At 40.8% G+C, this 16,804-nt stretch overlaps 1 protein-coding gene across 2 annotated transcripts; it reads right to left on the bottom strand.

Annotated features, from left to right (window-relative positions):
- Positions 1-238: 238 nt before the first annotated feature.
- LOC118840709 (chemokine-like factor) lies at positions 239-16,142 on the bottom strand. Of its 2 annotated transcripts, XM_036748053.1 has the most exons (4): positions 15,853-16,142; positions 7,439-7,597; positions 4,366-4,461; positions 239-2,368 (listed from the first exon to the last, which is right to left on the bottom strand). In XM_036748053.1, exons 1-4 carry the CDS (start codon positions 15,940-15,942, stop codon positions 2,177-2,179), a joined length of 537 nt encoding a protein of 178 aa, XP_036603948.1. In that variant the 5' UTR covers positions 15,943-16,142; the 3' UTR covers positions 239-2,176. The 2 variants fall into 2 exon arrangements, with proteins under 2 accessions (XP_036603948.1, XP_036603950.1); XM_036748055.1 differs by lacking the exon at positions 7,439-7,597 and having other exon boundaries at positions 248-2,368; positions 15,853-16,050.
- Positions 16,143-16,804: the final 662 nt, after the last annotated feature.

The raw sequence follows: 16,804 nt of genomic DNA, 5'->3' as shown, positions 1-16,804 counted from the left end.
TGATCAGCCACAGTCAGACACACTGTAACTTGACTTTAGGACAGTGATGTCATTTTGGTCCTCTTGGAGAACAAAGGACAACAGCCAACCAACCAATAGTTCTCTAATTCTTTTCACATTATTTCATTCATTACACACACATAAACCCAACCCTGTATACAGTAGGCAGACTTCTTGCTATCTTACAGACTTGGAATTGCTGACTTAATTAGTAGAATACACTACTTGAGGTCAGCGAGTGTTCTTTAAAAAATACTTTATTATGAACTTGACAAACACCACACACAAATATTTCAATATACAAACAGAAAAGGGGGCTTATCTAGGAAATCATGAATCTCTATTCTGTATAGCTTTTCTTAAAAAAAGCATATATCAGATTTGACACAGTAGCACCACCTCTGCCCTGCTTGTCCCTTTCTGAAACATCCTTCTCTTTTGTACATGTTAAAATATCTCACTTAGGCTTTTTCCCTCATTTCTCCCCTCCTCTCCCCACAGCCCCTGGGTCACAAATAGTCAAACAAATTTGCAGATTGGTAGTGTGAAGATGCATCTCGTCCTGCTCCTATACCCTACGAAGTGGTAAGCATACTTCATCCTCAGTCTTCTGGACTGATGACCCAAACACTGCGTTGATTAGAGTTCTTCCAAGTCTTTCAAAGTTGCTTTCCTTTATGGTAATGTAGTTGCTGCATAAATTGTTCCCATGGTCCAGCTCACTCCACTCTTCATCAGTTCACACAAGTCTTCAGGGGCTGTTTTTAATTTTGTTGTTGTATCCCTAGTGCGTAGCAGAACGCCTTGGTGCTTGTCCTAGGCACTTGATCTCTTTGTCTTTTCTCCTTTTCAAATGCAGGTGGAACCTGTTACCTCAGGCCTCCCTCTTCTCCTACCTTCCTCATAAGATAAACTGTGGAACCATCAGTCATCAGCAGTCACTGAGGTTCCTGCCATGTTTCCCTTCTTGGCATTACCACCAGCTCCAGAACCTTCATTCAGGGGATGACAGGAAGGGAGAAGGGGACTTTTCTCCCATTCCTTCTACTTTTCTTCTCTGATCTTATTCTCCTCTGTGCTCATGAGGGTCAGCTTCAGCTCTGACTTTATATTTTCAGCCCATGTTAGTTGAATCCCTTTAGCTGTGGGCAGCAACAGAGTTACTGCCTTGAAATCAGCCTGTACTTTCAGACTTCATGTGATCCTCTGCCTTCCCCAGTTCCTGTAGCTTTTACATTCCCCCTCTATCAATTCTTTACTCCACCTCACAGCTACTCTCTCTAGCCTATCCCAAGGTCATCTGTAATATGCATGTAAAATGACTTGCAAACTTTAAACTACCACATGTCTTCTGTTACTATTTGCATAATCCAAAGTCTTTTGGGTATTCCTCTTCTGTCCTAAAAGCTTTACCAACTCACTACACATGAGGAGAGTATAGATGCAACTGTATAGAATCAGGACTAAGGATAGAAAAGGTAGGGAGTGGCCCAAGAATTTTTGAGACTTTTTTTTAACAAATGCACATATTTTTAATGCAAGAAAACTGTTTTTCACAATAGGCAGGGATTCTGTGACAGACTCATTTTTCCTATATAAAATAGGAGTGTTGCACTGAGTCATGACCCCACATGGGGTCAGAAGTGGAAAAAGTTTAAGAAGCTCTGCATTAGATGACCACTGAGGTCATTCTTCCAACTTGAACAATCTATGGTTCATCATGTTGAATGAGTTGTACAAGTTTACATTTTCCTATGCACACAGGCAGGGGTACAAGTCTTAAATCTTGCCTTATCCCAGTTCTAATTCTAAGCTTTCAGACAACCCAATACCCTGGGCTGGAAGGAGACTGGCAACTTCAGGATTACAGGATACAGAGCAGGTAGGGACCTTAGTGATGATTTAATCCAACTCCCTGGTTTTACAGAGAAAAGCAGCCAACTATCAAGACCAAGTCATCTGCCATTCAGAGAGAACCAGGATCACAGAATTGAGTACATCCTATTCTTCCACCTCTAAGGCAGAAATGCTACCAGTCTCCCTGTTTCCAGAATTTGTCCACTGGAAATTCTTCTCTATTTTACTTTTTCCCCCTTTTCCCAATTTCACACTTTAGAGAAAACATGAAAGACTACAGAAATATATTTGAATTCACAATAAATAAAATTACAACTTTTCATTTTTTTTCCAGAGAGGGCTGAGGCTCGTAACTATGATGAGAGTGATGAGAGTGGCGAGAGTGACGGGAGCGTCGCTTTTTGTCGTGACTGTGCTTTTTCTCGAAGGGACCACTTGGATTAAACATAAGTTTTCTGTAAATGAGGGCAGCATCTCCAATGGTTAACACAGTTGCCACAATTCCAAGGATCTGTTTTTAAAAAAAGTTATTATTTTTAGTTATCCATGGAACAGAGAATAATTTCCCATTCCCTCTTGTAATATTTAACAAAATATTCATAATGATCTTTTCTGAGCCTAGATCTTTAGGTTGATTCCTTCACTTAGATATAGACTAGTAGGGATCTTAAAGATCATTTAATCTAACCCCCCCTTTTCCTTATTCTGATCTCTGTCAAAATCCTCTCTTTTCTCCAAAATTTCTTCAGAAATTAGAGAGAGAAAATAAATGCTTGTTAATGAAAAATAATTTATTTTCAAAAAAAGTTTCTCCAGTAGCTGTTTGGAAAAGGAGAGAAGGGCTGGCTATTCAGAAGAGGCCTGAAAAAATATTCACCATCTGTACCTGTGTATGGAGTCTATTTCCCCAGAGCATTGTATAAACTCATGAGTGCTTAGCATTATGTCTTTACTGTTTAACACCTTGATTTTAATGGAATCATGAAATATTAAAGCAGGAAGGAACCTTAACAATCATCCAGGCCAACAGCTTCATTTGACAGATAGGGAAACTAAGGCCCATAAAAGGGAAATGATTTACCCAGGTTCACACAGTGCATTTGTGTCAGAGCTAAAATATAAATCCAGGTTTCTACCACCCAGTCTGGTACTTCCTCCAGTCTACCATTCTTTTGGTGAAATGGGTAAAAGTGAATCAGCTCAATCTAGGGAAGTTATATAGGATGTATACACATAAATGTTATATATGGGCTATAGATGTCACAGATTAAGCTCCATCTACCTAAAGGAAATAGCATTTTTAGGATTCCTCTTAGGGGCCTGAAAAATAGAACTGATTTGTATTAAATATATGAATGTTGTCCATGATGCTCTTGAGGAACAAGCTGATGGTGACTAGCATCTTAAGGAGAAACTGAGACTAAAGATAACATGTAGAGACTAAGCAAATGATCAAATCTGTGTGGAGGAGGAATATACTCACTGCTAGATTCCTGAGAGTTTATTTTAACAAAGAGGTCATTCCTCACTCTAACTGCCATATTCTGGTCTTTCTTCTGAGCACAATGACATCTAAGTGACCGACATACTTGGCTTTGCAATAAGAAAAGGCAAACTTACTGGCCTGCCTCACCGCACTGTTCTGAAGAGGACAGGGGTTTCCATGTGAGAACTCTGCAGATCTTTTTGGACTAAAAATGTGAAAACCTTTGTTTCTTCCTCTAAAGTAGACAAATTGGGTCTAAAGCACATTGAAAGTGGGAGAAGGGTAATCAAAGACTTAAGACTTGGAAGAGACTTTAGAGGTCATGAAGTCCCTGCAACAGATGAGAACTGAGGCACAGAGGGGCCAAGTAACTTGCCCAAAGCTACATAGTAGTAAATGGCAGAGACACTGACTCTACATTCTGCGCTCTTTCCATTATAGCAGGTGACTTTCCAGGACCATGAGAGAAGAAAAGATTGATTGGAGTAAGGGTAGTTTAGGTAGATACATGATGACTGCCTTCAAGCGTCTGAAGGGCTGACATATAAAAGTGGCATTAGGACTGACTAATGAGGTAACAGGAAGGCAGATTTTTGTTTTGTGGAAGTAATGTATGCTTCTGTATCACTGGGGGTGTGTAAACATAAACTAGGTGACCACTCACTGGAAAGGATAGAGGTGATTTCAGGATAGGGGTTAAAGCGGATGACTTCTGAGGTCCCTTATAAATCTGGGATTCTAAGACCTCACTTCTGTACAAATCTTAAGAGAAATAGATGTAAATAACATTTCCAAATGGCAAGAATTATTAGATGGTCCAGCCATATGACACTTGCAGATAAGGAATCATTACATTAATATGAAGAAATCCAAGTTTAGTATATTTCCAAGAGTAAATGGTACTGTAATCTTAGTATAAAATCATACTCCAATTCTGGGGATACAATTGATACCATTAATTATTCAGACTTTTATAGACATCAATTAGATTAGGGAATGAAGCTACCAAGACCACTACTTACCCCTCCAATAGCAGCAATTAAATCAGTTTCTGGTACTAATGCCAAAACGGATACAATCATAAGGAACACTACGGTCATAAGTGAGTTTATAACATCCTGAAAAATAATATAAAGAAGTCATATTTTCCTGAAAACTGAGGCTGACAAAAAAGTCTATGTAGCAAAGTCTAAGAAAGGCAGCATGGCTTAATGGGTTCAAGCTCTATGACTTACTAACTGGGCAACCATTGCAAGTCACTTCTCCAAGGCTCAAGTTTCTTCACTCGTGAACTAGGAATGAGATCACTGTGAGGGTCAATGAGATCATGTGTGTGAAGTGCTTTGCTAACCTTAAAGCACACTTTAGTCCCCCAGTCCTATAGAAGTGAGGTGCTCAGAGCGGCACCCAGTGATCCTGTTTTTCTCGACCACAGCTGAGTCACAGCTACTAACCCTACTTTGGGTAGGACAGAAAGGCTCCAGGGGTATCAATTATAGGATGTCGGCAATGCTCAATGTTTAGGTATTGTAGGTGCAGGGAAATATTCATGAATGGCATATGTTCTAACTCAAATAATGAGGCAGGGTGGTAAAGGGAAAAGGGCACTTGGATTTAGTCAGAGGATCTGGGTTCAAATCTCAATCCTGCCACTTGCCCTGCGTAACCTTGCTGGGCCTCCATTTCTCCTCATTCATGTGAAGGGGTTGGCCTAGCTGGCCTTTAAGGTCAGGAGTTAGCACAGTACTGGCATATATTAGGCACTTACTAAGTGCTTTTTGACTTTAAGGGCCCTTCCAGTTCTATATCTACCATCCTATGAATTATTCTGCTGTCACTAATTAGATGTTCAGAGAGTGGGCAATTTGTACAAAATAAAACCCTCAGTCAATATTCATCTTGCCAAATGCAACAATTGGTTTGACAGTTGTACCATTATTCCTGGTAAGGTTACCCAATGTGACTGGTTGATCTGACAATGTCTTGAACTACAGCATTTAGTTTCAGTAAATGTATTTTCAAGTAAAAGGACTTTAGTGCAGTTTACTTCCTGAGCTGTCCCACCAACAGCATCAGCTCTTCAGTGCAGGTGGTCTAAGGGGTCTTGTTGGGCCCTATCAAGATCCTCTATCTCCACAAGACTACCTCCTTTAAATCGGAGAGAAATGCAAATAGAACATAAATGCTCACTCTTTGATACCATTAGCATGTCCCTGGCCTTTATTAAAATATATTCATGTTTTGCCTGGCAGTAGTCCCTTGCCCTCAGCAGTTATCAGAGGAGCTAACAGAAAGGATGAGTTCATAACATTACTGTAGTGATACTGCCAGCTGGAATAAACCCTGGTGGGGGTGCAAAATCAGGGTCTGGGAGTTGGGGTGCTGAAAATGGGCATCAAAAGATGAAGGGAATATTAAAGAATAACTTTGCCTAGGTCAGGCCTACCTGAGGCTGACCTGCATTACAAGTTATATGGGTTGCTGAGCATTTGAGATTCATTCATAGATCAACTTAACTGATGGGGTTGTCATCTTTTAGAATAGGCTTATCCCATACAAAACAAGAATTTTACTGGTTCTATGAGTATTCAAGTGTGCAGGGGTTATATGCTAAGTAAAGTGTTACCACAGAAGAAAATACTTTCTAAAGAATATGGCTGATGTCCATTAATTGGGAACTGGATGAAAAAAATTATGGTTAGATGATGGTAATAGAATTTCGGGGGACTGTAAAAAATGACAAAAGAGATGGAGTCAGGGAAACTTGAGAAGACACATATGAAGTGTGCAGAACTAGAATAATTAATACAGAACTATGACACTAAAGAAAAACAGTGAAAGACTTGAGGACTCTGATCAATGCAATGATGAACTGTAACTCCAGAGGACCAATGATGAGCCACGCTACCGAACTCCTGACAAAAGAGGTGACAGACTTGATGTGCAGATCTGTTTTTTAGATATGGCCAACACATGATTTGTTTTCCTTGACTATGCTTACTTGTTTTAAGGGTTTGTTTTTTTTAATGGGGTAGGGGCTATAGGGGAGAAGGGGAATATTAATAGTGGCACTAAAAAAGAAGACAAAGGGAGAGAAGGATTACAGAGATAGTAAGTAGGGGGAAGGGAATAAGCATTTACATAGTTCTCACTATGTGCCAAGCACTGTGCTAAGCACTTTATAAATATTATCTCTTTTGATCTTACAACAACCCTGCAAGGTGGGTGATGTTATCTTCATTTTATATTTGAGGAAACTGAGGCAGAGATTGGGTGACTTGCACAGGGTCACATAGCTAGGAGTGTCTAAAGTTGGATTTAAACTCAGGTCTTCCTGACTCAAGGCTGAGTGCTCTATCTACTAACCACCTAGCTGCCTAAAAAAAGGGTCACTGAAGCTTTAAAAAATGAATAGAACGGAGCAGAAGGAAATTCAGAAGGAAACACAGACAAGCAGAAGAATTTTGAAACTAGTGTATTGAATTTATTATATACTTTTTTAAAAAGCAAGTTGTATGTAATAAGAGATATATGGTTTCACATACAGTCCTTTTTCCTATATGGAAATGCTCATGTTAGTTGATATTTGTCTAATTCAGAACAAAAAATTATCCAAAACATTTTTAAAAGGAAAAATTGAGAAAATTCTTCATATTTTAACTATCATGTTGTACTATATTGTTTCCCATTAAGCTTAATTTTTTGCCTCTGAGTTTAATACAGGAATTTTATGCAATAGCCAGTGTTCTTCACTCTGGCCAGGATTATCAGATATGAGATGATGGCTGTCATATACTGCACTTCAATTATGTAGCTTTGGAGATGCGTGGAGTGTGACTGTGAGAGAGACTTAGTGGGATAACACCCTGAAGCTTAAAGGTTAGAGGCACTCCTACTGACCAACTCTCCCAAGACTACCCTATGAATGGGTGGAGGACCGTAGCTTAGCTGTGTAACAGAGCTCTATGTAAGCATGTAGAGAAAGTAATACAGTGGCCTGGGCTAAAAAGGTCTTTAATATTAAAGAATGGGGCTCATACAGTAAAGGCCTTAATATACAGGAAAAAAAATTTCACTATAAAAATGGACACTTACGAGTAAAGGCCAAAACAAACATTTCCACACTAGGTCAAGTCTCAGTATATACAATACTATGAAAAATAATGCACTGATGGACTCCAAAGCTGTGATTACTATGTATGGTTCAGGGGCTTGAGTAAGAACATATATGACCAAGGTTGCTACAATCAAAATCTGTAAGAAAAAAAAGGATTTACTTCAATATAATTTTGTTTCAAGTTGTAAACATTTCTAACTATGATTGCTTTCTAAATACATAGGCATGAGGTGTGACTATGAAGTATTAAGACAGATTTCTTTTGTTTGCTGAGGCAAATCTTCCAGCATTTGTGCCCTTTATATTTTTCTCCTTTCTCTCCTCTCCCCCCCGCCCCCAGCTCTTTGCTTCACCAATTCTTCTTCCTCTCCCTTCGTTCCACAAGCCCTCCCATTCCCCAATTGGTGGGGGTATGCCATAGCAAATTCCTGCCACATACTATAAATCTTTATAAACTTATACACATACATTGGGGATGGGGATATGGGAAAGCAATGAAGCTTTCATCCATGTAGGAACCTCCTTCTAACAAAGCAGATTGCCTGGAACACTGATTAAGTGATTTGCCCAGGGTCAGAGGCACTACTTGAATCCAGGTTTCCTGAGGCCACATCTCATACTATGCCAGAAGTTCTCAGAGTATATGGTCTGAAATCCTCTTTCAGGAGGGCTGTGAGGTCAAAACTTTTTATAATAATACTGAGATGTTATTTGCCTTTTTCAACCTCATACTTCCATAAGCATACAGTGTTTTCCAGAGGCTACATGACCTATGTGTTAGATTTAGCTGTGAATATGGAGACTGAGTTATTATTTAATCTGCAGAATTGTACTTTTGCCTTACAAATGGAGAAATCTACAGACATGTTAATGGAGGAGTGGGGGTGAGGAGACCCCTACTATGTGCTTAGCACTGTGCTAAATACTTAACAAATACTACTCTTCAAGGTAGGTACTGTTATACCAAGCTGCCTGAAAGGGGACCCAGCTAGTTGGGTAACTCAGTTCGTCCTCTCCCTCTCCCTGTCCCTGTCCTTCTCTTCAAAGGAAGGTAAATTTTGATGGCCAGAAGCAGCCTACTTACCTTGGGGTTTACTGGCTAGATTCCTTCCTTTCCTCCCTCCCTCCTTCATTCTTCCTTCATTGCAGTTCACTCTGAAGCTCAGAGATTGGGCCACTATAGGTCCCTGCCCAAGCTCCACTTAATGGCTGTATTTGGGGCCTTCCTGGCTTAGAGTGAATGTTAATGGTAACTATTTCTCTTTGGAACAGCAACCCTGAGGGTCTTCCCCTCCCACCTTCATTTTTTTTCTTTTTTCTAATTAAAGGGGCCATCCCTTGACTCACTTCTTAAAGAGGCCTATTCACTGAATGGGTATTACCTCACTCTAAGTGAGTACATGAAAAGGCCTGAGCCTGAAAGGGCCAGGGTCTCCCAGTGCATCCTGGGTTGTCTCCAGTCATCCTGGTGAATATCATGCCACTGGACCCAGATGGCTCTGGAGGAGAAAGTGAGGCTAGTGACCTTGCACAGCCCTCCCTCAAATCAAAGTCAACTGCAAGTCATGTCATCACTTCCCTGATGTCATGGTCCTCTTTGATAACGAAGGACAAACACAACAACAACCTGTTACTATCCCCATTTTATAGTTGAAGAAACTGAGGTTAGAGTGATTTGCTCAGGGTCACAAAACTAGTAATTGTCTCAGGCTGCATGTGAACTCAGATCTTCCAGACATGAGGCACAGCGCTCTATCCACTGACAGCAATAATGACTAAGAGACAAACTTTAGTTATTCAGATTTGGATATCTGACATACATTTTCTCAGAAATGAAGTAAACCAGTCACTTCAAGGGAAAAAAAAACTGAAAGTATTTCTTGCCAATGATAAAATTTGAGCTTTCCAAAAAATTTTTTTTTTAAAAATTTGAGCTTGCAAACAAAAATCGGAATTTTTGGAAAACTTGGATCCATCACCGTAAGTTTGACAGTTTCCTAGATATTTAAAAAGGCTTTTCTGATGAGACTGGTGCTGATAGTAAGAAATTGATTTCTGTACTATATAATGAAATGTGTCTAATTTGGGGGATCTGTAAAACACAGCGAATACTTTTTTTCCCCAAATGACCAATATGTGATGCTTCAGAATTATGCATGGGTAAACAATCCATTCAAAGTACAAGATAACTCAATGAATTTTAAAGTAAGAGTACAAAAAGTACATTGATATGGTTTCAGATTCCATACTGCAACTAACCTTTAAGAAATTAGTACTTATCAAGTTTTGATTAACTAGTATCAAAGGACAATATACAGAATTATCTGAAGAGGCTATTAAAATACATCTCCCTTTTCCAACTACTTATCTATGTGAGGCTCTAGATTTTCCTCACATACTTCAAACAACATATTAACAAGAGACTGAATGTTGAAGCAGATTAGAGAATACACCTGTTGAAGACAAAGAGATTTGCAAAAATGAAAAACAGCAATTCTCACTAAATTTTGTTTTGGAAGATAAATTATTTTTCATAAAATGTTAGTTATGTTAACATATAATGGGTTTGTTAATACTATTTTAAATGAATTAATAAACATTTAAAAATATTTTCTCTTTTAATTTCTAATATGGTAGCTATCTGCAGTTATCACCCACATAAACAAAAGCTCTTTAGAGTCTTCAATATTGTAATTTTAACAGTAAGAAGGGGATCTGAGACCAAAAAGTTTGAGAACTGCTTCACTCATAATAATATATAAATGCTTACTATTATTTTCAGACATATCATCACTAGCATTGTATAATGGAAACTACTATATCTAGGCTTATGTCAAGAGACTTGAGTTTGAATCCTGCTTTCAACATGTACTTCTAGTTACCTGTGACTATGAGTAAGGTGCTTAATGTATATAGCCAAATTCCTTTTAAAATACCCTACGTTTACATCCCATAACTCATCCACTTTAAATGCTTATAATGTGGCTTCTGGCCCCACAACTCTGGTGAATGATTACTCCAAAGTCATGAATGACCTCCTAATCTCCAAAGCCAATAGCTTTTTCCTCAGTCTTCATCCTTCTAGATCTGTCTGCAGCCTTTGTTACTGTCAATCACCTTCTTCTCCCTGATCCTCTCTTCTAGTTTTGGACACTACTTTCTCCCTGTTCTCCTTCGCCCTGCCTGACCACTCCTCAGCCTCCTTTGCTGCATCCTTGTCCAGGTCACACTCACTAACTGTGAATGTCCCACAGGGCTCTGTTCTCTTCTCTTTTGCTACTATTTTACTTGGTGATCTCAGCTCCAATGGATTCAATTATCATATATATGCTAATGATTCTGAAATCTATTTATCAAACCCTAACCTCTCTGCTGATCTCCAGTCTCATGTCTCCAATTGTCTATTAAACCTCTTGAACTTGATGTCACCTGTGCTCTGGACAGCCTTCCCAGCTTCTAAATTTCCTTATTACTGTAGAGGGCACCACTGTCTTCCCAGTCCCTCAAGCTCACAACCTAGGTGTCATCCTGGATTCCTCTCCAATCCTCACTTAAAAAACTCCAGGGGTTGCATATTACCTCTAGGATCAAAAAGAATGGAGGACTGAAAACAGGGACTTCTTGAGCTCTCCCCCAAACCCCTCCAAAAGACCTGTAAAGAATGACTCTAAACAAATTCTAGAGCTACAGAACCCACAAAATGACAGTGAAACAAGTCTCCAGCCCAAGATGGCCTGGATGGTCACTGGGAAGGGTCGATCACACAGTGCTGGGAGCAGAGTGAAGCCCAGCATGGGCTGCGCCAGAACACACCAGGCTGGAGCAGACTGGGTGGAGCAGGTCTCAGGGCCCTGAATCACTGAGCTGTGGTGGTTTCTGGACTTCTCAACCCAAAAACTCCAAAGAAAACTTAGCAGGTCAGTGGAAAAACTCTGTTGGAGCTGGGTGAGAGAAGGGTGTGGTCTGTCCCCAGCCCCAGGATAGAGCACTTTCCACTCTGGAAGCAGAGTTCTACTTTGGCAAAGAGCTAAAAAGTCAAGTAATTGGCTAGGAAAATGAGCAGACAGCATAGAAAACCTCAGACTATAGAATCTTACTTTGGTGACAAAGAAGATCAAAATATATAGCCAGAAGAAGTCAACAGAGTTAAAGATCCTACATCAAAAGCCTCCAAAAAAAATATGAACTGGTCTCAGGCCATGGAAGAGTTCAAAGAGGATTTAGAAAATCAAGTAAGAGAAGAAGAGGAAAAATTGGGGAAAAAAATGAGAGTGATGCAAGAAAATCATGAAAAAATGAGTCAACAGCTTGCTAAAGGAGACCCAAAAATATACTGAAGAAAATAACACCTTAAAAAATAGACTAACCCACATGGCAAAAGAGCTCCAAAAAGCCAATGAGGAGAAGAATGCTTTAAAAGGCAGAATTAGCCAAATGGAAAAGGAGGTCCAAAAGACCACTGATGAAAAAAATTCCTTAAAAATTGGAATGGAGCAAATGGAAGCTAATGACTTTATGAGAAATCAAGAAATTATAAAACAGAACCAAAAGAATGAAAAAATAGAACACAATGTGAAATATCTCATTGGAAAAACCACTGACCAAGGAAATAGGTCCAGGAGAGATAATGTAAAAATTATTGGACTACCTGAAAGTCATGATCAAAAAAATAGGCTAGACATCATCTTTCAAGAAATTATCACAGAAAACTGCCATGATATTCTAGAACGAGAAGATAAAATAGAAATTGAAAGAATCTACTGATCTCCTCTTGAAAAAGATCCCAAAAGGAAAACTCCTAGGAATATTATAGCCAAATTCCAGAGTTCCCAGGTCAAGGAGAAAATATTGCAAGCAGCCAGAAGGAAACAATTTGAGTATTGTGGAAACACAATCTTCTATGTTAGGGGATTGAAGGGCTTGAAATATGATATTCTGGAGGTCAAAGGAGCTAAGATTAAAACCAAGAATCACCTACCCAGCAAAACTGTGTGTAATACTTCTGGGAAAAAATAGACTTTCAATGAAATAGAGGACTTTCAAGCATTCTTGATGAAAAGACCAGAGCTGAATAGAAAATTTGACTTTAAAATACAAGAATCAAGAGAAGGATGAAAAGGTAAACAGGAAAGAGAAAATCATAAAGGACTTATTATAGTCAAGCTGTTTACATTCCTACATGGAAAGATGGTATTTGTAACTCATGAGACCTTTCTCAGTATTAGGGTAGTTGAAGGGAATATACATATATACATACAGATATATATATACACACACACACATACAGATATGTATATATTATATATATGCATATATATATATATATATATATATATAGAGAGAGAGAGAGAGAGAGAGAGAGAGAGCGCGCACAGGGTGAGTTGAATATGAATATGAAGGAATGATATCTGAAAAAATAAAATTAAGGGGTGAGTGAGGAATATATTGGGAGAAACAGAAAGGGAGAGATAGAATGGGGTAAATTATCTTACATAAAAGAGGCAAGAAAAAGCTGTTATAATGGAAGGAAAGAGGGGGGAGGTGAAAGGGAATGAATGAACCTTATTCTCATCGGATTTAGCTTAAGGAGGGAATAACATATACACTCAATTGGGAATCTTACCCTATGGGAAAGTAGGGGGGAAGGGCATAAGGGGGGAAGATGATAGAAGAGGTAGGCAGATTGGGGGAAGGGGTAATTAAAAGCAAACACTTTTGAAAAGGGAGAGGGTCAAAGGAGAAAATTGAATAAATGGGGCGCAGGACAGGATGGAGGGAAATATAGTTAGTCTTTCACAACATGACTATTATGGAAGTTTTTTGCATAATGATACATGTATAACCTATATTGAATTGCTTACCTTCTCAAAGAGGTTGGGTGGTGAGGGAAGAAGGGAGAGAATTTGGAACACAAAGTCCTACAAAACATGTTAAAAATTGTTTTTACATGCAACTGGGAAATAAGATATACAGGCAATGGGGTAGAGAAATCTATCTGGCCATACAAGAAAGTAAGGGAAAGGGGATAAGGGGGAGAGTGGGGTGATAGAAGGGAGGGCAGACTGGGGAAAGGGGTAATCAGAATACATGCCATCTTGGGATGGGGAGAAAATTTGTAACTCAAAATCTTGTGGAAATAAATCTTGAAAAGTAAAAATAAATTAATTACAAAAAGCATCGAACAGAAACTCCTCTACTTCACATTTGAAACTTGTCAGAAGTAGGCACCTTTCTTCCTTTTTAGTGTTCTTACACATTACTCTTCTCCATGCACTCAAAGGTGCAGCCATACTTGTTACTCCTCACAGGACTTCTACCCTTTTTCACTGACTGTCTTCCATGACTAGAATACTCACTCTCTATTCCTCTTCTTAGAATCCTTGGCTTCCTTCAAGACTCACCTCAAGTGCTGCCTTCTCTAGGAGGCCTTTCCAGCTTCCCTGACTTAGTGCCTTCTCCTCCAAGGTTACCTTCCAATTACTCTGTAATGTAGCGGCAAGAACTGGTCCTGCAATTTCATTGATACAGGGAACTCCTGAATAAGAAAACTTCTTCTAGGGTACAGAAAGACTGTGACCTGCCCTTGGTCATACAGTAAAAGACAGAACTTGAACCCAGATAGTCCTGGCTTCCAGGTTCTCCATCTTGGATATTTTCTCTATATACTCGTTGTCTCCCTCACTAGAATGAAAGCTCCTTGAGGACAGGGACTGGTTTTTATTTTTTCCTTTGTATCTTCAGTAATTAGTATAGTGCATGATACACAGTAGTTTATATAAATGCTAACTAGCTGGATCACTGCCAAGTCTTGGTGAGGGGCATGCATAGCTCAATGGAACTACTAGGATGAGTTCCAAAAATTTATTTTTCTTTACCTGTTCAACCAGTGACCCTGGCTAGGCCTTTCAAGGACCTCCCTCCATGACTCTCTTGGCTCCATTTCAGTAGCACAGGTGAGATAGTAGATACTTTGGGGCCAAAGGTAAAAATGATACCTTTCTCTTCCACTGCAGGCCCTATCACCCCTCTTTTAGAGCTCAGATGGATGAATTACTCCTCAAGGCTCATCCCTTCAGGGCAATGGGTTACTAGAATCCAGGTTCACCATAGGAAAATCAGTTAACATACAGTAAATAACAAAACAACGAAAAACAGGATCATGACACTATAACTTCAAATCTGACCTATCTAGAGACAAGGCACTACTTTGAGTTTCTTCCCTTCCTTTACTCCAAACTACACTCTCCTTTTGACTTCTCTATTCCATCCCATCGATTTCAACAGCACCACCATTCTTCTCACTCACTCTGGTATGAGGCCTTAGTCTTTTACCCTTCTCCTGTCAGTCATATTTCTTCCTCATTCCTTTCCCTTCTCTATTTCCATTTTCCTTCATCACCTCTCACCAGAAATCTCAAGAAAATCTCCTTAAAGGGTCTGAATGCGGTCTCTGCTAGTGAGCCAGTCACTTCAACTCTGAGCCTCAGCTTTCTCATCTGAGATAATACTCGCTGAACCTACTAGCTGCGACAAAAATGTTAGAAGTGTTATATAAACAAATGCGAGCATGTGTCATTATTACTTCAAGGCTCAGTTCCTAGGCCCCCCTCCTCCATGAAGCCTTTCCTGATCCACTCTCTCCTTCCTTGGAACTCCCACAGCACTTTTTACCTTTCCAGCGATACTTAGTATATTCTATCCTATATTTATGTCATCTGGGTAGATGCCTCTTCTCCCCTACCAGACTGCAAATTCCCAGAGGTTGGGGGCTTTGTCTTAATCATCTCTAACACCCACAGTGCCTGGCACATATCATCAGGTGCCCGGTCAATGTCTGTTGAGTGCGGATGGGAAGATCTGTTATATTACTTCATAGTCACACCTGACAAGTACCTGTAATTTCTATTAAATATAGCACTACTTTCCTGATGGTTCAAGTCAGTCTCAAACTGTACAGTCACGCTCTTACGGTACCAAAGCATTCTAACCACCCACACCCTCACAGTCCACTTTCTAATACAGTCGGGCTCCGAGGCTTTTTAGGGGCCTTATGTTACTTTCTCTACCTTGGCCTCCCAGTCCTCCTTCCTTTTCCACCTGGCAGGTCTCCCCTGTCTGGACTCTGGAGAGGGCCGCATGGTCCAAGGGAAAGTCCCCTGCTTTTGAGGCCCCTCAGGGTCCCTAAGCACTGGGTGTGTGTGTGTGACTCAGGCTTCGAGGCCCAGACCTCGGACACGGCTGCAGGCGCTCCCGGGGGCCCAGCCCCGACCCGGGCCTGTTCTACTCCACCCCCTGGGCTGAGGCCGAAATGCGAAGGCCCCGTCACCTAGCGACTGACCCGGCGGCCATCCTCTCACAGACACCCTCTCCCTAGGCCAAGCCTCCCCCTCACCAGCCGTAGCATCTTCACTAGGCCCTTGATGGAACTCAGGAACTCGATCACAGTCCTGCTCTCCACCTCCGAGGCGCTCTGGGAGTCCATGGCACAAGCGAGGGCTTCCTAGCCGGTCTGACCCTGACCGCTCCCCGGCTTCCTCCGACTCAGCTCCAGAGCACCCCACCCGCCTTTGCCTTCGGCCAACGGCAGTAGCCGCGCGATCCCCCCCCCACCTCAAACTGTCCGGGTGCCCGCCTTCCGGGCCTCGGGACACCCCCCCCCCCCAGAAGCCTCACTACGCATGCGCGCCCGCGGCGCGTGCAGCTTTACCTCCCGGCCTCGGGACGCCCCCTCAGGAGCCTCACTGCGCATGTGCGCCCGCGGCGCTTGCCACTTTCCTTCCCAGCCTCGTGCCAGGCTCCCTTCTGGCCTCGTGACGCCCTTCAGAACCTCAGAGGCGCCCGAGAGCTGGGTTCACACATGTCCGCCTTCCGTCGACTACCTTGACAACTTGTTTATTGGGGAATAGTTTGTACTCACATATCTGTGCATACACCTTAATTAGTTGTATATCTCAGAGGGAGATATTTGATAAAGATTTTTTTTCCCCTACTTGACAGCTTTCCTTTTTACACTAGGTGCATTGATTTTGTCTTCAGATTGCTTTTTCAGTTTGATATAATCAAAGTCGTCTATTTTATCTTCTGTTAATCGCCTCTATTCTTCCTTTGGTTAAGAATATATTCCTGGGGCAGCTAGGTGAGCAGAGCACCGGCCCTGGAGTCAGCAGGACATGAGTTCAAGTCCAGCCTCAGACACTTGACACATTTACTAGCTGTGTGACCTTGGGCAAGTCACTTAATCCCAGTTCCCTTGCCCTTCCATCCTCCAAAAATAGAAAAAAAAATTTAAAAACAATATATTCCTTACCCGTGCTGTGAAAAGTAATATGATCTGCTTCTCTTTA

The sequence above is a fragment of the Trichosurus vulpecula genome, chromosome 3, assembly GCF_011100635.1.
Source record: "Trichosurus vulpecula isolate mTriVul1 chromosome 3, mTriVul1.pri, whole genome shotgun sequence".
Lineage (NCBI taxonomy): Eukaryota > Metazoa > Chordata > Mammalia > Diprotodontia > Phalangeridae > Trichosurus > Trichosurus vulpecula.
This window is presented reverse-complemented; position numbering and strand designations above follow the sequence as displayed.

Coding starts and splice junctions, on each gene's coding strand:
- LOC118840709 (XM_036748053.1), bottom strand. CDS start 15,942: ATGGACTCCCAGAGCGCCTCGGAGGTGGAGAGCAGGACTGTGATCGAG. Junction 4,462..7,438: donor GTTTGTTTTGGCCTTTACTC/GTAAGTGTCCAT, acceptor ATTATTTTTCAG/GATGTTATAAACTCACTTAT. Junction 2,369..4,365: donor TAATTGCTGCTATTGGAGGG/GTAAGTAGTGGT, acceptor TTTTAAAAACAG/ATCCTTGGAATTGTGGCAAC.